Below are 22,503 nucleotides of genomic sequence, written 5' to 3'. Positions count from 1 at the left end.
CACTCACCTCCCTGGTTCCAGCGGCGGGTCCTGTATTGCAGCGCTCCGGTCCCCGGCCACTTCCTGGTGTCTGACGCGGGCACGAGACGTGGCGTCTCAAGCTCGCTCAGCCATTCAGTGACAGAGGCAGGATCCGTTTCAAGTCCGCTCAAGCCCCGCCTCTGTCACTGACACGTCTCGAGTCTGCATCAGACACCAGGAAGCGGCCGGACACCAGGGACCGGTGGGCCGCGATACGAGACCCGCCGCTGAAACCGGGGTGGTGAGTGGACGTCGTTTCCCTCAGCCACCTCCTCCCCGGCCAGATCCCAAAATAGGCGGGGGGGGGGGGGGGGGATAGAGACTAGTGCAGATGTTTTTATCCTATATCCATAAGCATTTCCTAGTGTGAAAACAACTGTAAAAGGTTCTAAATACAATTTGCAAAAGACGTCAAACCCTAGGTACCTAGGATTGACCCTAGTCTACATTAAAAGTTACTAGACAAGGGTCTCCTGGTTCCTGATGGGATATAGCAAGGGTATGATGGCACTTTGAGTACTCACCTGCTTGCCCTGAACTAATGCATTAGTTATAGATGGGGCGAGGCTGTCCACTATTTTACCTAACAGACTGGCAGCAAGGCGCACAACAGACCTGTAAGCAGAAAACAGAGCAATGCCACTCCATGTCAAACATGCATAATTCTCATAAGTACCTGGTCACTGGCTCTCAAGAGCTGTGATAACACAGAGATCCCCTTCAAATGTTTGTATATTACATGAGACGTGTCTCAAGAATGTGACAGATAAATCTTTCCTGCCCTCCTACAGACTTTATGGGATAATAAGTAATACAATATTAAAATAATCCTTCAAACTAATGAACTACAGGAGGCAATTAATGTAAATTTAAGGAACTATGGCAAGATCCAGGGACAGGGGGTCAATATCTATCGGACAGCTGAATGGAGCAGCTGTGGTACTACAAGTCTAAAGATGCAAAGAGCCCCTGTTTGTCTAAGCAGGTTGCATCAAGATATAATGCAGAGTAAATCTTTGCAACTTATTTTGTTACATTGTGTCTTATAGTCCAGCCACATCTGGAGCTGCAGTCACAATTGTCTTGGCTTCTTTTTGGAATATGTGTGCTAAACCACATAGTGAAGGGCTTATATGACCTCCTACAATTGGCTTTTTTCAGTGAATTGAGGGAGTACTACAGAAAGAAAATACACAATTTAAAACCATGTCTGTGCATGCTTTGCAGAGGCAATGAAGCAGCAAAAGACAAGGATGATCTTGGGGAGCAAAGAGAAAAGCTGCAGAATTATGAATCCAGATCTAGACAGGACTGGAGTATAAAACTGCTTACTTTTAAGTGATACTGTGCTGTATTTTGTGTGTTCACATCTGTATAAAATACTCGGTAACTATCACCATCTTTCTGTTCCCACAACTTGGTTTGTGTGTTGGTGCCACTAGGGGGTAAATGTATTAATATCAATAAGGCACTATACATCTGTATACAGACTAGCCCCATTGTGTGGTAGGAACATGTAGCGGTCTTTTCAAAAAGGTTCAAACTTAAAAAAAAAAACACCTTGTAATGGCAATAAGGAAGTCTAACTCTGTCACTGGGTAAATGTATATGATGGAGCTGCTAACACATGATATTGGAGCTTTTAGTTAATAATTGGTCTTTTACCACTCATCTGTTCTGCTTGTTGCAGTCACTAGGAGGTGATCTGTACTTAGTCTGATAGGGCTCTATACAACTGCATACAGATCAGACCTCTAGTCGTGGAAGCAAGTATTCAGCTTTTTTGGGAAAATGCTAATGTTAGGTCATCCCTTTCCTGCTGCATGACAGGCTTCCTTTTGATACTGTTACAACAAGAAGCTCCAGTTATGAGTGTTATGAATGGTCACTGTCTTTATATTGTGTGGGACAGTAAAGAAGCAGCTTTGGGTTTCCAGATTACCCAGTGTCCTATATATTAGCCATTTAACAGCTGTCCTGGCAAATCACAGTGTGTGCAGGAATTCTACAGTGGCCAGGTCTGTGTCCTCTGAGGTGCTGACCTTAGCTGGACTTCTGGGGTTATTTTATACTGAAGAATGCCATGTATTTTGGGTAATGAATGTCATGGAGTTGGCCACAGTCACTGTGTATAATGTGTGTGTCAGGAAACTGCTAATTACTAATAATGGAGCTTTTCGTCCAGTCCGTGCTGCTGCTGGTTAATGGGCCACTGCTACATAAAGAAGAACACATTTCTGGCTGCAGTGCCATTAATAGGCATAAAGTGATAGTTTGGTCGGCACTTCAGGGAAGCTGCAAATTCACTGCACGTTGAGGACATCACATTGTTGCTGGCAAAGGCTTGTGTGCTGTTGTCTCATCTATAGATGCAGCAGAGCTGAGCTTGTCATTTAGGACAACTTATGCTGACATTTATAAACCACTTGATACATATTCAATTCTCATATACAGGAACAGGCATAAATAATTAGCTAAATCAATGTGACTCTGCCTTATGATATGGGCATGCTGTGCTGCTAAAGATGTAGCAGAGCTAAGTTTTTAAACTGGCAGTGTTTTGAGATGTCACTGGTTAGTTCATGCCCGTTAATACAAACACGTGCAAAATTTTTATTCTGGTAATGCCAAGCACAAAGTAACAAATTGCTGCTCCAGTAAAAGCCGACATTGTAAGCGGCTTTTTACCTGCTTCCCGTGTACCAAAAGTGTGGTGATATGTGGCGCTATAGATGAGGCTATCCTCTGCGTGAAGGCAGCTGTGTAACGGACCAAAAACCTGTGTGTGACAACAGATATCAGTCATGGTGAGGTGGATAAATGGATAAGGTGGATAATCGTTTTTTTAAGAAACCCTGACTTTTTTAATCTTCCTTGTTTTCATCAGCAAGGAAATTTTAAGGCTATATATAAAGGCAGCATTTTGTATAACTTGTTTGCAATTTAGGAAAATATCTGTGAAGTCAAAATGGCAAGAGAGTTCCTGCAGCCAAAATGCAGGTCTATTTTTCACCATAATCGCACAGTATACATCTATATAAACTTCATACAGTGTGGATTAACCTTGTGAACACTTTGCTTTATCTTTAGCTATTCCATGTCTTCTACTCTAGTCACAGTTAAAGCTGCAGTTCTAAACGTTGAGGCATCTGTGCTGAAAGACCCAGTTCTAGCCGACATGTTCTAATTTACCACCAGCATGCAACATTGATTCTATATATCCCATATTTCATGTTACTAAAGCATAGTTAGTGTATATTAAATTGCTCTTTGGCTTTCTATTAGACAATGCTTCAATTTGTCACCAACAATTCAGCTTGCCGTCACTGAAGGGGAATATTCTTGTTTATTTTTAGAGACAAAAGACTTATCCTGATAAAGGGTGACATACAATAGTGTAGAAAAAAGACAACAGATACACTTACAGCCATGTCATTTGGAGATGAGCAGCCTCTAAATGTACACAAATATAGGTAGACCCTTCAGCATCAAGAGCAGCACCTCCACACTATGGACCTAGATGAGCCTCCTACTATGAAACTATCATTTGGCACTATAGACAGTTCTTCCGACAAACTGTCAACTAACACCAAGAGCAGTGCCACCTACTGTATGACCCATACCATGTCCCCCTACAAACTATTGAGGTCCAGTGCTGTCTATGATCCATCAGTTAGCACCAAGGACAGTTTCCCCTTACAAATGTACCATTCAGCACCAAGGACAGTTCCCCCCTACAAAATGTACCATTCAGCACCAAGGACAGTTCCCCCTAGAAAATGTACTTTTTAGCATCAAAGACAGTTCCCCCCTAGAAAATGTACTGTTTAGCATCAAGGACAGTTCCCCCTACAAAATGTACTGTTCAGCACCAAGGACAGTGCCCACTATAAAACATACCATTCAGCACTAGGACCCACCAGTTATTAAAAAGATGAGTAGGTCAGTGAAAATTCCCCTCACTGGCACTTCATCCATAGGTCAATTTGCTCTTACATAATCAACTAATAGACAATTAAATTCTGAAAAAACCTGTGGGTTGACCTTTTAGAGACTTGTTCATCTTTAGCCATAAAGTCCACTTGGGCCCTGCCCTCTTATACCTGTTATCAGAGGAAAGCTGTGAGGATTGTCATATTAGAGAGTGGTTACACTGTAATGCACCATGCAGGCCCTATAGAGTCACAGAAGCTCTGATGTTAGAATAATTTATAGCAGGATTATAGTTCAGTAGAGTGAATGATGGGGGTGATAATTATGCCGCTGTACTTTAGGAGCTCTCAGGACAGTTACAAGCTAGAGCTAAGTGCTTAGCTCACACGTCTGACTGAGTAGCCTTTAGCAAACAGCAGAACTCTGACTGCAGCTCTGGATGTGACTGAAATACATGAGAGCAATCCTGACAAAGTAACTCCACATCATATGTACAGTAGATTTCAATGTTAATAAAATCAGATCTGACATTAACTGTATGTTGTCTAAAGTCTAATGTCTGTACGTAATGATATTATAACACCATTTTTTTGTTATGTAATTTCATTATAAATCTTCCTGTGCAGAAAGGCTGCTCAATAGGCCACATATAAAGCCAGGAAAGTATATGTTGTCTGAGCTTACACAAGACTTACCATAGCTTATTGCTACCTGCTTTCCTATAGATTCTCTCCATGAAGTCAGACACTGTACCTGTCGGGGGAAAAAAATGTTCCACAGCTTTCATTACAGCAGGTGTGATGAGAACAAGCATAGAGGAGGCTAATAACATTATAACATGCTGCGTGTAATAGGGACTGCGGTGTCGCCCACACACACAGAATGTTTAATTATCAGAAGCCTCTGGGGCCATGCCTCACTGTGCTGGTGTATTAATTACACACCATTTACACATTGCAGTTCAAAAGAGCAAGAGTCCAAAAATGTTTTGCTTCATATCACTGGCTGAGCAACGTTGATCATCAAGGGATGGGGAAGAGGACACTGATTCTTTACGTAGCCTATTTCTATCATCTAGGATCCACAACAGTCAGCATGTAGAGTTCTGGTACCTTCTTACATAAACAAAGCTTAGTCATACAAAATAACCTTTTACTTTAATAAGTTTGTGTATTCTTTACTCTTTTTTCAAGATTTCTGCTTTAAAGGGGAGCTATCAGCAGGTTCATGCAAACAATATCCCACAGCAGCTGTGTGCCTGATGTTTGCACCATTCCGCTTGTTGTTTCTGTTGGTCGTGTCAATTTTTGTGCTACTTGATCAAGAGCAAAGATGTAATTGTGCTTGTTAGGAGCACTGGGGGTGTTTCTTGGCCCCACGGAGCAACTCCCTGGCCCGCCTGCTTCAGTGATGTCTTCTCTATGTAATCATGCTGGTCAGGAAGCTCATCAAAGAACGGCATGATTATGCACAGAGGGGTGCCCTGTGCCAGAAGAGTGCCTTTTGGGGGAGAGAAAATTCCCCAGTGCTCCTAGCAAGCACATTTACATATTTGCTCTTAAACAGTACAAAAATGGCAGGGCCAACAAACAAAATAAGAAGCACAGTGGAGCAAACATGAGGTACACAGCTGCAGGGGGATATTAGCAGGTTCGTTTGCATGAACCTGCTGATCGTTCCCCTCTAAAGAACACAAAAAAATTTCAGAACAATATTTCTCACGGTTGAGTTTATTATAATTGTATTCAGTAAAGACAGTTCTGCAACAGGTAAACAGTCTAGGCCTGTGCATCCATACACAGTCTAGGCCATATACATTTTATTACGGCAGCTGGGTGATGTGACCACTGCTTAGACCACCCAAAAAAAATGATACGCTTTTAAGTATAACTGGTCTGTCATGTGTCAGATGCTTTTATGGGAACAAAAGGATTACATCATCACCTATCAGATCCCTCCTGGCGGTTCTTAAGACTCCTGCTTGCTTCCGTACATAGGATTAGACTGACACTTCAACCCTTTCTGTAAGATAGGGTGACCTTAATAGGCAGAGCAGAGAAGTCGATGTGACACATTGTTGAATTAGATAGACCCAGACATATTAGAGGATGGGTATTGAATCCTTTCCATTCCTGCAAGCGTTAACTCCATTAGATACATGGAGGGTTTATGTGAAAGGCGATAGGGGTATAAAGCTTTCAGTACAATGGCGCAGAGCCTCCTGGCTAGTTTAAGGATAAGTTTTTCTCATTATTAAGTTATAATTTCCTATTTCTAGTCGTCCCTGAAGAGGAGTTGACGGGATGAGAAGACAACCCTCTGATTCCACCTCTTAATTAGCTGCTCAGACTCTTTACTACTAATCGCGCTCCCAGGAATCTCAGGCTTTCAGCATGTAATTGCTCTGAAGCCGAAGACGCAAAATAAAAAAAATAAAAAAATATTCAGGCAAAGGCAGGTGTTTCCTGATCCATGTAATTGAAGTGTTAACCCTTCAATCTCCAGGAGATATCTGGAAGGTAGAAGTCCACATTAAGAGACATAATATTTTTCTGATATCAATTTCTGGGAAAGCAGGGTAGTAACCAATGTGACTGTTATTTCAACTCTCAAGAAGGCTGTCTAGTTAGTCAATAATAGTTACACAGTAAAATAAGAATGAGAGCCTATTGCTTCTCTGCCTTTTGGCTAAGATCAAGTGTAGTATCTCTTCTTATCAGTTTAATATCTGATACGTCCCCTATCTGGGGACCATATATTAAATGGATTTTTAGAACAGGGAGATGGAAAAAGAGCTTGCTCTGTCCTCTCCAGGCATTGACCTAGTATTGCAGTGCCTCCAAGTTCAGTGCACAAAAAAAAAAAAAAAAAAAAAAAAAAAGGAATGAGAGCCTAAGCAAATCTGCCATTCAAGAGTCTCGGAAAGCTGGGTAGTACCCCAATATGTCTGTTCTTACAGCTCCCAAAGAAACCGACTAGTTACATATTGATAGTCATGCTGCAAAATGGAACGGGGAATCCAAGTAAGTCAACTGTATGGAAAGTTATATTTGCAGCCATATAATCAACCCAAATTTCCCAGAGACTGGAGCAGGGATTCTATCTCTATAACACTTTAGGTAGATGATACTTCATTAAGCAGTAACTCACCTTCCTTGGTGATAAAATGTGAGCCTTCTCTCTTCATCAGGACGCTAAGCAGGATGGCCTGAGAGGCAAGGCAGGTGCAGTCCTAAAGAAAAGGGCCAAAAGAGATGATGGGGTTAATAGCTGCTACATACAAGCAATATCAGAGATGAGAGGCTCATGGACTAACATTCAGTTTTTGCAGAATTTCGTAGGTTGGGCGGTGTTTCCATTCTGCCATGTTAATTTCGGGCTGCTTCTCTCGGTCAGCGACCGGGATGCTGGATTGTCTGTTGACTTTTGAGTGTTTTGGGACTTCAAGCTCCTCGAAGCTGTGGAACTCCGGCATCCTGAGAAATTATTAAAACCACAGTTAGGGTGCCCGAGAATGACTACTGACTAAATAGGGAAAATTCCATCCTGTCACAGCTTAGTGACACTACAGTTGTAAGGTAGCTATTTACAACTCTTCAATAAGGAGAAACTCTCCTGTAGAAATAAGCAAACTCAATTGATTTTCTTGTTATAGAAGTGATGCATACTGACATAAAAACACATAAAAAAAATTATATAAATGCAGCTAGTACATCTCATGTTTGGTACATGTGTTTCTTAATGGGACTGTTATGTAGAGCATAATGTATGAACGTGGCATGGCTAGTGACAGACAGCAGGAAATGTAAAATTCCAAGTCTGTTATTTGCATAAAGAATGATTGTTCTCTATTTTAGGTTCTCTGGCCCTTTAAAACACATCATCATCATTATCAATTACTACAATTGAATAAATGTTCCAAAGAATTAACTCTATTCAAATGTACAGCATAAAAACAAGTGGAGTGTCGCTTTAAGAAGCTGCTTAGGCAGTAACACCTGGCATAGCTGGGTAGAATCTGCTTACAGAGCTGTAGGTCCATAGTATAAACATCTGGACAAGGAAGGGGGGACTTACACTTCTGATTCATTGATCCTCAGGAAGTCCAGCTGCTCAACCATCGCTCCAGATATTAGAGTCTGCAGGAAGCAACACATTCAGTAAGAAGGAGAATCCGCTGCAGGAAACAAGCAGCAACCCTTACTGAAGTGTGTTCAAGGAACAAAATATTATTTCTAGGTAGAACAATAAAGTACCTGGATATTGTTTTAACTACCATGGGGTGTCCATCCGCAAGATTCCCTGGATACTTCTCTTTAATGCACAATGGTGCACTGCATGTGGTGTTTACGGGCACAATTGTTAGCTAGCCCTAAGATGTGGGGTGGACATGTTGACAGATACACACTAACTAACATTCTATTGTACACTCCACACATTTGCATTGTATTTCTTTTTAGCACTAGAGACACTGAGCCATCACTGGTATGCTGTACAATCAGGGTTGTGGAGTCACAGTCGGAAAAAAAAATCTTCATATGAATTTGATAAATGTTCCTCATTAATATATTATGTTCTATTAATCTAAGGACCCTATTTATAAACACCAGAATAACACTTTCTCACATACATTCACTTTCCTCTATATCACTAATAAAGCACTGGCCCTATTAGATAAGGGTGGTCAGGGAGATGTTGGCTGTGCTCTTCTTTTCCTGGATGCTGGATGATTATATATGTGCAGCAGTGTAATATGAAGATACTGTATCCTGTGTAATATAGAGAAGTAGGAGGAGAAGCCATAAGTAGTGTAGCAGTCCTCAATGTGGTGTGTTCTTTCTGGAAGATGATTGTGGGGAATCTTTCTGGAAGAAGATTTAGTGCTCTTAGCTAAAGCTGCGCACCCTTTTTCCCCAGCCGGATTTAGTAGGAGGCGCACGCCTCTTAGTACAGCCGGCCGGCACTGTGCATTGCACAAAAATCTAAACCTGCTCAGAGCAGATGTAGAATTTTGCCTGGTTTACGCCCGTTTCCAAGCGTTAACCTTAATGAATCTGGTGCAGGAGGAAGCCACACCTCCTCCCTGCCCATCAGGCAAGCGGGGGATACAGCTAGTTTGGGCCAGGTAGAAAGCAAGAATCTGTGCCTTCTCGCTTGCGTACACCAGAGGGGCAACGATTATAAATCTCCCCCAGGGTGTTTTTATTCAGTGTGCTATGGTTGTGATGATTAAGGAGTGGGGTTGCTAAAAGACAGCTGATATGGCTGACCTCTATATCACTGGTATGTGGCATTGTTAGCAGTGTTTCTCTGTGTATGGTGAATATTTAGTTAGAGACATAGAAGATTTTCAGCAGAAAAAAAAAAAAAAAACACTTGCTCCTACTCTTAGCTTTGAGTTGTTCAGGACATGGTGGCTGGAGACTGGCTGCATCCACTGCACTCACACAGGAAAAGCTGCTTTATATCTTTCCTTATTCCCTCAGAAGTCGTCCCAGGATCATGTAGGACATCAGGAAGAAGCTGCTGAGACAGTTTTACTTTACACTTGTTTGATAAATAACTCCCCTGGTGTCTGATTGGCAATTTATGAAGGAGAAGGAGTCAGAATTCAGGAGTCAGAGCTGCGGTTTAATGACTTCACAGCCTTGTGTACAATACAAGGGAGAATGAAACAAGCAGAATTATGAATGCAGCTCTGGCTGCAGAATAAGAGTACTATAAACAAACGAAACTGGCTGTATGACCACACAGTCCATTTTAGTACTAGTAAAACAATGGTTGAAGGTGATATTAGATAAACATCTCCAAATTGCTGCCCTAGTAGTAATATTACCCTGCACCCCTACTGCACCCTTTCCCAGCAACCCCTGCACATTGGTGCTGGAAAAAAAGCTTTTTTGGAATCTTTACTGTAAAGAGAAAAAAATCTGAATTAATTGGCAAAAGTTCAGAGCCCGTGGAGGTAAATCACAGAATTGGCCGCCACTAAAGAGAATTTTAAAAATCTTCAATTATTTTAATGGTTCTCTCTACTTACTTTAAGATATGTCATTAACTTAAGTGGGGCGTGTAGCGGAAGGGGGAGGGCAAAGCTGAGAGGGGAAAAAAAATCCTGTATCTAAACGACTGCAGAGAAAGAAAAAAAATGATTACAGCAATGTGCCGAGGATTTGTGGCAAATACGGATGTGGTTACCACGGCTCATCCACAACATATACAGGTAAACCCTATCAGGCAGAATCCAGGAACTTGCATTCATATGCAACAGAGTTAAACCACTTGCAAAGAGGTTTAGCAGACCTAAATTGGTTATTTAACCATCCCCTGTGTGATAGTTTAGTGCTAAAAATAAAGTATGCAAATACACTGATAACATATCATCGCATCACATGTACAAGATATTGTGGATACATGTGTTGTCTCTCATGGCTTCCTGCAAGCATATTTCAGCAGGATAACGCTCAGCAGACATGGGTTCCCAGGAATGTCTCATTGTAACACCGGCTGGGACACCAGCTTCAGCAACCTATGAGGGTCAAGGATCTACAGGCCCAGCTGTGGGCAAATGTGGTGCAGGATGCCATGAGGAACCTATATGCTTCCATACTCAACCATACATCATATCTATGCTAGAGCCTACTTCCAACTGTACAGTTTAGAGAGTGGTGATGTTGCCTTTGTATTATATATAACATACAGTATCTGGGGAGTTGTGATTCGAGATGAGTGAATCTAAAGTTGGAACAAAGTGAATCCATCTTTTCCCAGCACCTAGGTAGGTGCATCAGGGAGCGGAGCAGACTTCAAAGCCTACAACCAGATGTGCAGAATGCAGATAGGAACAAAGCGATTCGTTTTGTTCCTACAGTAGATCCGCTGTTCTCTACTCGTGATGTCATTGCTCGATAATACAACGTATATCTGTCGAGCAGTGATTTAAGCTTATGTATGGAAAAAATTTCAAGAGTGATGTGATGACTTTTGTATAATATGAGTTGTACTGTGCTCTGCTACATCTATATACCAGAATCAGAAAAGTACAAACATACTTCGGGAAGAGGGGGCAAATACTTTGGGAAGCAAAGCACTGCATTTATCAACTATCCCCAATACTACCTGAAACAAATGTACCCTCTCAATATGCCAATGATATTGTTGTAGATGCCATTTTCTTACCATATCTTTGCTTCTGGAAAAGCAGAATGATAACCTGTTAAGCTGTCCAGCCACAACTACAGCTTTCTTTGTTCCTGAATGGTTAATCTTCCTAAGCAATGATACACCCACCCTCTATTCCTAAACTAAACATATCTAGTCAGTAAAATGGAAAAGATGGTTGACACACATGTCCCAGATGTGAAAACAAAGAGAAGAAAATACTAAATCATAAAAGAAAAATCTTCTTTATAATAATTTTTATTAACTGAAAATAAAGAAATAAAAAACATTAAAATTTTACAAAATTAACCTTTCTTTGCACAACCAAATGGCAGAAAGGGTCTGCAAGGCGCAGAGGGAATTGTCACCATTGACTTGTCACTTACATGAGATTAAAGTAAAGATGAAGGGTTTGGAGCAATTCACAGGTTCTATAAATAAGTAAACAGAGCTAAAAGCGCAATGATTGTAAAGCCGAGGAAACACAATCCTGTCAATTATTTAGACACCGAGGATTGTGCTCCGTCAATGCACGTCTGCAACCAGACATAAGCTTACAAGTGTAGCAGAGCTGAGCTCACTGTGTCATCTGTGCATCTACACAGGACTGCAAATGAACTGCATTAGGCTACTAAATAACATATAATAGCAAATTCAGGTCTGCTACATTTGTAGGACAAAGTGTGGATAAGCACAGAATCCCATTTTTAGCAATTTCAGCTACATTATATGGATGAAAGACATTACATGGTGGAAAGAAAAGATCTCTTTTTATCCATTTCTGGCAAAGTTGGGTAACAATAAATATGAAGACTGCAAAAGCCCAGGAGAGAAGTGCCCAGCCACATGCTGTAGGCTATTGAGTGATTAGAGATGAGCCGCTTCGTTCCTATCCGCATTTCGCTCATCAGGCTGCGGACTTTGGAGTCTGCTCTGTTCCCTCCCACTCTTCCCTGGGTACTGGGAAAAGATGCATCCAGTCCTGGGAAACTGGAAGAAGTTCGCTTATCTCTAATAGTAATTGATGGGGGGCACTTGGCAGCACTAGATGCATTAATATACACAGTTGAGTCACATTATTATGACCACCAGCTAATATCCAGAGTAACCACTGTGTGCAGCATGGACAGCTGCTAGATGGGCTTGGAGTGACTTACTAAGGTGCTAGTAGGTTTTGACAGGTAACTGGAGCCATGCTGACTGCAGTACATTGTACAGCTGCTGGAGGGTGCATGGAGGAAGGATCTATAGAGCAAACAAGACAATTAAAATGGTCCCAGATAATCAGCTGGGTTCAATATGGGGAATTAGGGAGATAGGGTAGTACTTGGAAGTCCCGGTCATGCTCTTCCAACTAATGTTGGCCATTCCTACCTTTAAGACATGTCATATTGAAGCAGAAAACATGACTTATTGGGGAAGGCAACACTCTGCCAATCAGCAGAGGTTCATTTCTAATACTGCTGTGAAAATGAAAGTCTTTTCTACCAATGCAACTTTGTTGGCAGAGGCTCAGTGACAGCACTGTAGGGTTTAGACATGCCTGCTAGCTCCATGGTTTATTTTGGTGGTACACCTTCACAACAGCAGCTTACAAACTGTTCACGAACAGTGAAGTTTCAGAAAAAAATCCATCCTTGGCCTGAAAGTTGGCAGTGTTTTTTTTTGTTATATTTGTTAGTAGAAAAGCTGGATGACAAACAATATGGCTGCCATCACAGCCTGCACGTTGACTTTGATGCAACTATCCAAAAGGGCCATGCTCCAATACCTGGGTAGATTTGCCATTCAGCACTGTGTACGCTCTGTGATAGCCCCGGGGGAGATGTAATGGTGGTCATAGTCGTTGCTGTCCAGCTTTTCATAACAGAACCAGATATGACTTAATAAAACTTTTATTTTCAAGACATAAGACGACGTATGTGCACTTACATATGTGCTGCATATAAGGAAAAACCCCTTTACCACAAGGAGATTGTTGGAGTGGTACATGTCCTCCTATATAGACCACACTTTCTATTTCAAGAGAATTAACATACAGAATAAATGTCCAAATTTCCTTCTTACCTGTAGTCTGTCCACATGAACTTTGACACCTGCCACGTTTCCATTCTTAAAGGAGGCGAGCATGTCCAGAATAGGGTTAAATCTGCTTCCCCTGAGGGTTAAAGGAGAAACAGAGGGACAAAGGTTATGAAGGCTGCAGTGTATACATCTAATAATCCTAAATCTTGTGATTCTATACTATACCGGATGTTATCCTCACGAATTAGCACCAGGAACAGAGGACGCCCCTTCATCTTCCAGTACTGCCGGATGAACTGCAAAGCATTCTGCAGAAGAGACAAGGCTAAAATGTGACCAAAGCTGCACAGAACGACTGGTCTCAGCAATGTCACTTATTCAACCAATTCCAACAACTTCTATCACTTTAGGGTTTGGAGACAATAAGGTATATGGAGATATATCTCCCCCATTGCCCAGTAGCATGTCTTGTGCAACGCTCTATATCTAATAAATATACACTGAAATCTCTCTGGAAAATTACCTCTTTGTGGAGATAGATAGCACCCTTAACCAGACCAGATTTTTTGTGACAATTTATCCATGCAATTTTGAATGGTAAATCTCAAAAAGATTTCACTAAGAATACACAGCAGGGCAGTAAAGGTGTATGAGGACAATTCATGACTAGAGATGATCGAACAGGGCTGATGTTCAGGTTTGTACGAACCCGAACCATCAGCATTTGTCTTCCGCTGTCTTCCCGTTCCGTGGGGAAGGTGGAGACAGCCCAAGTACCGCCTGGAAAACAGGCATACAGCCTGTTACCTGCTGATGGTTCGGGTTCGTACGAACCTGAACATCGGCCCTGCTCGATCCTCTTTATTCATGACCATAAATGTTAACTAGGCCTCACAGCTAAGGCCTAAGAAGCAGGAATTAGAGAGTTACAGCAGTTGAGGCTGTGCTGGTACTCTTTGCTACCCTCAACCAGCAGACAGAGTGTTAAATGGATTTCATACATTTTACCCTTGTGTTTGTGTTTATAATACAGACCCATTTAGTTCATTAATCCAGCTAACTTAAATAGTACTTGGCCATTTCTTTTTTCTTAAAGTTAATTTGCTTTGGAGACAGAATGGAGGCAATAAGTGTGGAATTAATCCGGTGGGTGAGGGGCAGGAATTTTAGGCTGGTAAAAATTAGATTAGTACATAAAACCCTGGAGAAACACAAGTGCTTTTATACTGAGCGAAACTGAATCAACACTGTGGTCAGCACAAAGTATCACTGATGGTGACTATACATGTTTTTATGTTGTTCACCATGCGGTAAAACTCGCATTATCAGTATTCCTCAGGTAGAACAACTACAATGAATTTGTGTAGCTGTTATTTTTTACCACATAAAAAGAAAAACAAATTGCTTTAAACCACCATATTCTGACTACTATAACTCTACAGAGCTGCTTGGGGCCTATTTTTTATGACATGATGTGTAGTTTGTATCTTTACATAAAGATAATATTTATTGCTTTTTATTAAATTGTATCTGAGGAATGAGATGACCAAAGTAAATTTTTACATATAGTGTGTGTGTGTGTATATATATATATATATATATATATATATATATATATATATACAGTATATTTTTTTTATTGTGTACGACAGTCACCATGTGTGTCAATAACATGAAAATTTTGTAGTTCAGGCATTTCCTGAGGAGTTGATGCCAAAGGTTTTTATTTTTTTATTTTTTAATGTTTACTAGAGATGATTGCAACTTCAGCATACTCGAGTCCGATCATTCAGCATTTAAATACTGGTGGCTAAAGTAGTTAGATAAAGCCCTAGGGAGTCTCGGAAAACATAAATGCAGCAATTGGACTTGAGTAGGGCTGGGCGATATTGGCCTAAATCAATATCGCGGTTTATCGCGGTTGTAGCTGCGGTAACGATAATTGAACGATAATTATGACACGCCCCTTTTTTGCAAACCACACCCACTTGCTATGACAAACGAACAATATTTTGATTAAAAAAAGTAAAAAAAATAAAAGTAATGTCGTCGTTATTAGGGGGTCTCAGCAGAGACCTGGACGTGTATCTAAAGGGGGTTACATAGGGAAAGGGGTGTATGACTGTAAAGGGAGGGGCAGATATGGGGTGTATTACTATACAGGGGGGCTGATAGCAGTGTATGTCTATATGGGGGGCTGATAGTGTATAACTATACAGGGGGCACGGACAGGGGTGTATGATATACAGGGGGGTGGATAGGGGTGTATGACTACAGGGGGGATGATAGCAGTGTATGACTATACAGGGGGGACGGATGGGTGTATGACTACAGGGGGGCTGATAGTGTATGACTATACAGGGAGGACGGACAGGGGTGTATGACTACAGGGAGGACAGATAGGGGTGTATGACTACAGGGGGGCTGATAGTGTATGACTATACAGGGAGGACGGACAGGGGTGTATGACTACAGGGGGGCTGATAGCAGTGTATGTCTATACGGGGGGCTGATAGCAGTGTAAGTCTATACAGGGGGGGCTGATAGGGGTGTATTACTATACGGGGGCGGATAGGGGTGTATGACTATACGGGGGGCTGATAGCAGTGTATTACTATACGGGGGCGGATAGGGGTGTATGACTATACAGGGGGTGGATAGGGGTGTATGACTATACAGGGGGTGGATTGGGGTGTATGACTATACAGGGGGTGGATTGGGGTGTATGACTATACAGGCGGTGGATTGGGGTGTATGACTATACAGGCGGTGGATTGGGGTGTATGACTATACAGGGGGTGGATTGGGGTGTATGACTATACAGGGGGTGGATTGGGGTGTATGACTATACAGGGGGGATAGGGGTGTATGACTATACAGGGGGGATAGGGGTGTATTACTATACGGGGGCGGATAGGGGTGTATGACTATACGGGGGCGGATAGGGGTGTATGACTATACGGGGGGCTGATAGGGGTGTATTGCTATACAGGGGGCGGATAGGGGTCTATGACTATACGGGGGGCGGATAGGGGTCTATGACTATACGGGGGCTGATAGAGGTGTATGACTATATAAGGGGCACATAGGGATGGATGGTGGATAGGGGTGTATGACTATATAGGGGGCACATAGGGGTGGATAGGGGTGTATGACTATATAGGGGGCACATAGGGATAGATGGTGGATAGGGGTGTATGACTATAGGGGGGGACGATTAGGGCTTTATTACTATATAAGGGGCACATAGGGATGAGGGTATGGGAAGTACAGTGCTGCAGCTTAGGAGGAATGAATGGGCTGCAGCAGGCAGGATGCCACACACATAACTTATAGGAGACATTGCTGTGTGCTGCAGCCCATTCATTCCTCCTAAGCTGCAGCACTGTACTGTTAATGATGCTGATGGAACTACAGTACGGCAGCCTCCCAAATGCTGCTCCACCATATCCTGCCCGTGTCCTCCCTGCACACACAGGACAACAGGTGCAGCGCTTCCCAGTCGTGTGTGTGGTGTGAGATCGCTCGGACAGGACTGATGCCGGGGTGGGGGGTAGCTCGGACGAGACTGGGGCCGTGGAGGGGGGGGCGCTCGGACAGGACTGATCCGGGAGGGGATACTGGGACGGGTGCAGGCGCATTGGTAATGGGCGGGGGGGCGCTTCTACGGGCCGGGTGCAGGAGGATGGGGCACTCAAGACACTCTCACCACTGCGGCTCCTCCTCCACCTCCCGCTCTGACACCGGTGTCCCTGCACATAACGTGCAGCGCTCACGCCGGGCCGCACGTGTGTGTGTGTGTTGGGGGACGCTCTGACAGGGGGAAGGTACTGACAAGCCGGGACTGGAGCGGGGAGGAGGCGCTCCGACAAGTCGGACAGCTCAGACCAGGAGATAAAAATACCGCAGATACCGTCCTGGCCAAGTTGAGGTCGGTTAACCGACGCCAGAGACGGTATCGGTATTTTTGCGGTATACCGCCCAGCCCTAGACTTGAGCACGCTCAAGTTGCGGTCATCTTTAATGTTAGCATTTTTTTATGTGGAAAATGGGTTGGTTTGAACAGATATATTACAGTGTGTATATATATATATATATATATATATATATATATACGTAAAGATGTTCCGCAGCACACCAGCATAGGTGAATAAGGTGATTATTTATTGCAAGTAGTACAAAAATACAGAGAGATGCGACGTTTCGACCCTCTCACTTTTCAAGTCCCCCTAGGGAACTTTCATACACAATCATTAGATTGCTAATAATAATTGCTAAAGAATTGCATGGATCAGTTAGATCAGACTAAGCCAGACTCCATTAGCAGAAACACTTTGGCAGCAATTCAATAAAATGTGAAATTCTTTTTGGAAACCACAGATGCCATGTCCTGCATACTTAAAAGGAAAGAAACCATCAAGCTGGTTATCAGCGCACAACTGTAAAGCCAGCATCCCTGGTTGTATGGGGTTCCATTAGTTTCTATGGCATGGGTAGCTTACACACCTAGAAAAGCACTATCAATGCTGATTAGTATTGAACAACATATGTTTTCACTCAGACAACACCTTTTTCAGGGAAGGTCTCATATATTTTTGCAAGACCACGCTAAACCACACACTATGTCAATCATAACAGCTTGCAGAAGAGTCCTGGTGCTGATCTGGCCTGTCTGCAGTCCAGACCTATCCCTTCACCAATAGGAAACATTATGCGCATAATGAAACACAATATCTGACAAAAAGACAACCCTACATCATTGCAGCAACTGGTCTCCATACTTTCTAGACATTTAGTGTTGTTAAAAGAAGAGGGGGTGCTACACAATGATAGACATGGCCCTGTCCCAACTTTTTTAAATTGCTTTGCTGCCATCAAGTACTGAGTGTTAATTTGTTTATGACATGGTAAAGGTGTCAGCACCTGAAGTGTGGTCTATGTTGTACTGTGAATAAAATGTGGGTCTGTAAGATTTGCAGATCATTGCATTGTGTTTTTGTTTTACAAAGTGTCCCAACTTTTCTGGAATTGGGCTAGTAACAAAGGAGGATTATATGAAGCAGATTATCTCCTTAATAAACAAGAGCGAGCCCCACCCTCTAACAGGGAAAGGCGGGAGTGACTGTCATTGGTGAGTGTTACAGGTAATTCATTCCATGCTGTCCGGGAAATCAATGATTGATTTACAAGCCTACTAGAAATGGCCGTCAAATTCTTGTTATAGAAGAGTCTATGTGGTGCAAACATTTTAATCTGCAGCCAAAAAGATTCAGGGTGAGAACACAAAAAGCGACAGCCACAGGCATAATGAAACTGCACATTAATTGTCAATGGTTTGCTGCTAATGTTTGTGCTTGTTTTGCAGGCAAAACCCCTGTCATCCAGTGAAATTCTGCTGCTATTAAACTAGACCTAGACCACATGTGGCTAAAATGATTTGTTCTGTATATTTAACATTTACAAAAGATTCATAACCCATCAGAATTAGATTATCAGCAATGTTCTGTTGCCTTCCAGGGGGAAAAGCATCGAAATGGTATACCTTGCTTTGCACACTAGTCACATCCAAAGCTGTATTCTAATTTCTAGTGACACATGCTAGACACTTCACTATGGTTTCTACCTGCTGTGTTACACAATTATATAATTCCAAAATTAAAACTATACACAACAGAACATCAAATAAACTTGTTGCATGAGAGCTAACAGGAGGATGGAATTGTGAATGCAACTTTGGCTGGGACTGAAGTATACTGTAACTCAAGGTCAGCACAAAACAAACAATGATGGGTATTTGCTATCTGATTCAACATTATACAGTAATGTTCAGATATCATTAGGGCAACATTGTCTTTTTATACCGGTCCCAACTCGCTGTTAACTCCCATTGGGACATGTGTCTTGCATGAAAAGCTAGACTTTTTATTATTATTTTTTTAACTGGGTTCTGGATTATTACACTATGTATTATGTGAAGTGTCCACACAAAAGCAAGATTTCAGCACAAAGGATTTACCTGAATGTCGTCAATGAGCAGCATAACGTCTTGGGACATGTAGAAGTCACTAAGGTCAAACACGATGGGGTAGCAGACCACTGTCTTCCCAAGGATGCGATAAATCTGCAGAAGGAACAGAACAGTGTTACAGTTATAAGAATGGTCTCCTAAAAACAGGGGCAGTGTTTTCTGTAAAGTTTAGAGATGCCTGTACCCATACAGAGCATAATGGCTGCTGTCTACCTTACAGATGTGAGAGAGCTGAAGCATTTACTATTTCTTTAGTAAACCTTTCTGGGAATTTGACATGTTCCCTCCTAATTATTAGCTAATATCCGTGAAACAACATGGACAGTTTCCTGTGCACTGATGCATTACATGGTGCCCACTAAAATCAATAGACTGCACATACATTGCATGGTGGAGCAGGGCGAAGCAGGGCCCTTTGGGTGGAAACACAGATATTCATATATACAGATAGATTAAAGCGCTCTCCAAAGGTTAATACAAAATGTGAAAATTTGATTTTGACATGGGTGGGTGATACTGTATATGACCAATTACAAGATCGTGGGGGATATACAGTGACATATGACAGAAGTGTGATATAGAATCCGTCAGTGTCTTATGACACCAAAGAGCATCACATTAACCACACATTAATTGTCAATGGTTTGCAGGCAATGTCTTTGCTCGGTTTTTAGTCAAAACTTCTGTCATCCTGAAAAATTGTGTTGCTATTAAACTGGATCTCGACCACATCTGGCTAAAATTATCCATTGTGTTTATTTAAAATATACAGATTCATAAACTTAATGCTCTTCTGTCTTCTTTCGTAAAAGTATTAAAACATTATGCCTTGCTTTACACACTAGTCACATCCAAAGCTGCATTCTGATTTCTGGTGGCACATACCATACCATCAAAAGACATTTTCTCTGGATATGAAGTTACTGGAAAAGCAACCCCAGGGTGAGTGTGTGTGAGTGAGGGGGTATCTCCATACATATTCTATTAGGTGCTGATGGGAACTTAATCAGCACAATTGTGCTAGTTGGTTGCCTTTAATACAGAATGTGAAAATTAGATTGTGAGCTTTTGGTGACAATAGACCGATGGCAGCAATTATACTCTGTATGATATATGATCAATTACAAGATTGTGGGGGAAAACCAGTAACACAGACTGACAAAGTTTGACATAGAATCCAGCAGTGTGTAATGATAACAAAGAGCATGAACGTGAGACATCACACCCCTGACCTTTGACGTTCCAAGACACCCGATAGGTCTGTCCGGTCTTCCTGACAAGCCAAGCTTTTCATGGACCCCCAGATGAAGATAGGCCTGTTAATAACATTAGAAACGTTAAAGGTCCATTGACCCTAAATCTGATGCATAAAGAGATCATATAATATAAACATGTTGCGCTTGACATGCTGGCTATTTCAGTTTCACCACACCTGGAAACCAACAGATTAAACTACTATTGACATTTACCACAGAACTAAGTGCCATACTACATATCAAAGCTTAATACATACAGATAATACCTAGAGATAAATGGAAACAAAGCATCTCACAGAACGCACTAATCTCATCCATCTGGACACATTGTAATCATGGAATATAAAAGTTCTGTAAACTGCATATTAAAAACTAATCCGTAATGGGGCAGATTATCCTGTAACATGCTAGCCAGATGAAGAATTCCCTAGAAAACAAAGTGTCAGGAAGAGTACTCACAGACTCTGTGTGCAGCACCCTGCATACAATACAATGGTTTCCAAGTTTTTTGTAGCTAAAGCTGAATGTATAATGAAATGTTCCACAACTTTATAACAGACTGTGTATTCAGTATTTTCAAGATCTCTGCTTGCTTAATGCTTTTCATATCTGGTGAGTGTTACAATTACGTAAAGTGCTGTGCTATATAAATAAAAGCATAAAATTATTAGTTGAATATTGTGCAGGTGACTTGTATATCGGTGCCTCCTGCTAGAACCAAGCGCAGGGAAAGAATCTGCTTCTCATTTGCAGGCGCCGGGTTTTCCTGAGCTCTTTATTTGTAGCAGATTAAATGCAGAGAATGGCGATTGGCAAAGCAGACGCCATTAAGTGTACTCCTTGTGAAGACAAATGCTTCCCAGTGATTAATGGTCGCTGCGTGGAAGACGACAAAACTGAGGCATTAATCTTAAAGAAAACAGAATTGCAAATAAGTGTAATATCATTTCCAGGGAGGACGAAAACACAGGAAAGATAATAATGGATTGTGAGGTGGAGGAGAGAAGTGATGCGAGCTATTCAGAGACAAGCGGTAAATCTTTCACCATTTATGATACAATGGTGCTGAAAATGAGGGCTTTATGGCAGCTGTATATCCTCAATGCATGTTATGGATTTCTATGCTGCAACTCTCCCTAGTCAATGATCCAAAACTTGTCAGCAGAATATTTGTGAAGATTCAGAATCCTCCACAATCACAAGCAGTTCTGTCAGTAGTGATACTATAGACAGAGAGGAAGGAAGTGCATCTGCAGTTTCTCTTTCTCTGGAAGTTTTAGCATGAGAGAGAGCAACACGAAGGAGACTTCTGATTGGCCCAGAGCCCCCAGTACAGTGTTGACTATTAACAGAATTATCAAGAAAAAAAAAAGCTGCAGGCAATTAGCAAAAAAAAAAAAAAAATCTGAGCTGCAGTACCAAACATAGCCATTAGACAAGAGTGGTGCTGTTTTTGTTTTTGTGAAAAAAGCAGACAAAAATTCTAAATTGCACAGAATTCTTTTAATCTCTGTTTTCACAAATAACAAAAAATGGACCATGGTGAAGATCTTGTCGCAGTGTCTATGGATCTTACAATATAAATGTTGGCTTGTGATACTGACATATAGGATGAGGTTTAAAAGCAAAGATGCCCATAAGGGTGGGCGTTAGCTAACCCAGGTTCCTGTTAAGCCTTGAGGATGGCGGTGCGAAAATATTGTCAGCTTAGGCAACAATTTAACTTCCTTCTTCTGCTTCTCTGACCCAAAGCAAATGTTAATCCATCACACACATGTCCAGCCTGGCATCAGATCACAGACAACACTCCTGGTATCTGATGCCATATTTCCAACCAGTCAGTAATGATCTTCAGACTCTACCGAAGTGTTAACTAAAAGCCTGTCAAAGCCCGCTCCCTCTCAGTAACAGCACAACATAGTAATAGGTTCACATATGAAGTGCAACATGCCCACAATTGGTGTCTTAGATACGGTACAAGTGTTTCTGGGTAACTGGATGATCACCAATATGGCTGCAATTACAGTTCCCACAGAGGTTCGAATATTTTAAAGGGGAACTATCAGCAGGTTAGACAAA

At 41.8% G+C, this 22,503-nt stretch overlaps 1 protein-coding gene, 1 long non-coding RNA gene and 1 other non-coding gene across 5 annotated transcripts in view; 2 read left to right on the top strand and 1 right to left on the bottom strand.

Annotated features, from left to right (window-relative positions):
* The window catches only part of PHKB (phosphorylase kinase regulatory subunit beta), a 143,486-nt gene that overhangs the window by 9,766 nt on the left and 111,217 nt on the right, over positions 1-22,503 (bottom strand). For 2 of the 3 annotated variants that reach the window (XM_069966248.1, XM_069966246.1), the window contains 9 exons: positions 20,401-20,484; positions 19,157-19,261; positions 13,366-13,448; positions 13,183-13,273; positions 8,032-8,093; positions 7,271-7,430; positions 7,105-7,186; positions 4,650-4,707; positions 546-636 (listed from right to left, as the gene is read on the bottom strand). In XM_069966248.1, the coding sequence (XP_069822349.1) occupies positions 546-636; positions 4,650-4,707; positions 7,105-7,186; positions 7,271-7,430; positions 8,032-8,093; positions 13,183-13,273; positions 13,366-13,448; positions 19,157-19,261; positions 20,401-20,484 (816 nt within the window). Of the gene's footprint in view, positions 1-545; positions 637-2,709; positions 2,801-4,649; positions 4,708-7,104; positions 7,187-7,270; positions 7,431-8,031; positions 8,094-13,182; positions 13,274-13,365; positions 13,449-19,156; positions 19,262-20,400; positions 20,485-22,503 lie in introns of all 3 variants that reach the window. The other variant, XM_069966247.1, reaches the window with a different exon arrangement.
* Positions 1-22,503, top strand: part of LOC138788410 (uncharacterized) — a 108,194-nt gene that overhangs the window by 83,581 nt on the left and 2,110 nt on the right. The gene's annotated exons all lie outside the window — the stretch shown is intronic.
* On the top strand, positions 6,623-6,813 carry LOC138790134 (U2 spliceosomal RNA). The gene has a single exon (XR_011362847.1). It is a non-coding gene; the product is annotated as a U2 spliceosomal RNA (small nuclear RNA).

Source organism: Dendropsophus ebraccatus, chromosome 4 (genome assembly GCF_027789765.1).
Source record: "Dendropsophus ebraccatus isolate aDenEbr1 chromosome 4, aDenEbr1.pat, whole genome shotgun sequence".
In the NCBI taxonomy this organism is placed as follows: domain Eukaryota; kingdom Metazoa; phylum Chordata; class Amphibia; order Anura; family Hylidae; genus Dendropsophus; species Dendropsophus ebraccatus.
Note: the sequence above shows the minus strand (reverse complement) of the source record. Positions and strands in the feature narration are given on the sequence as shown.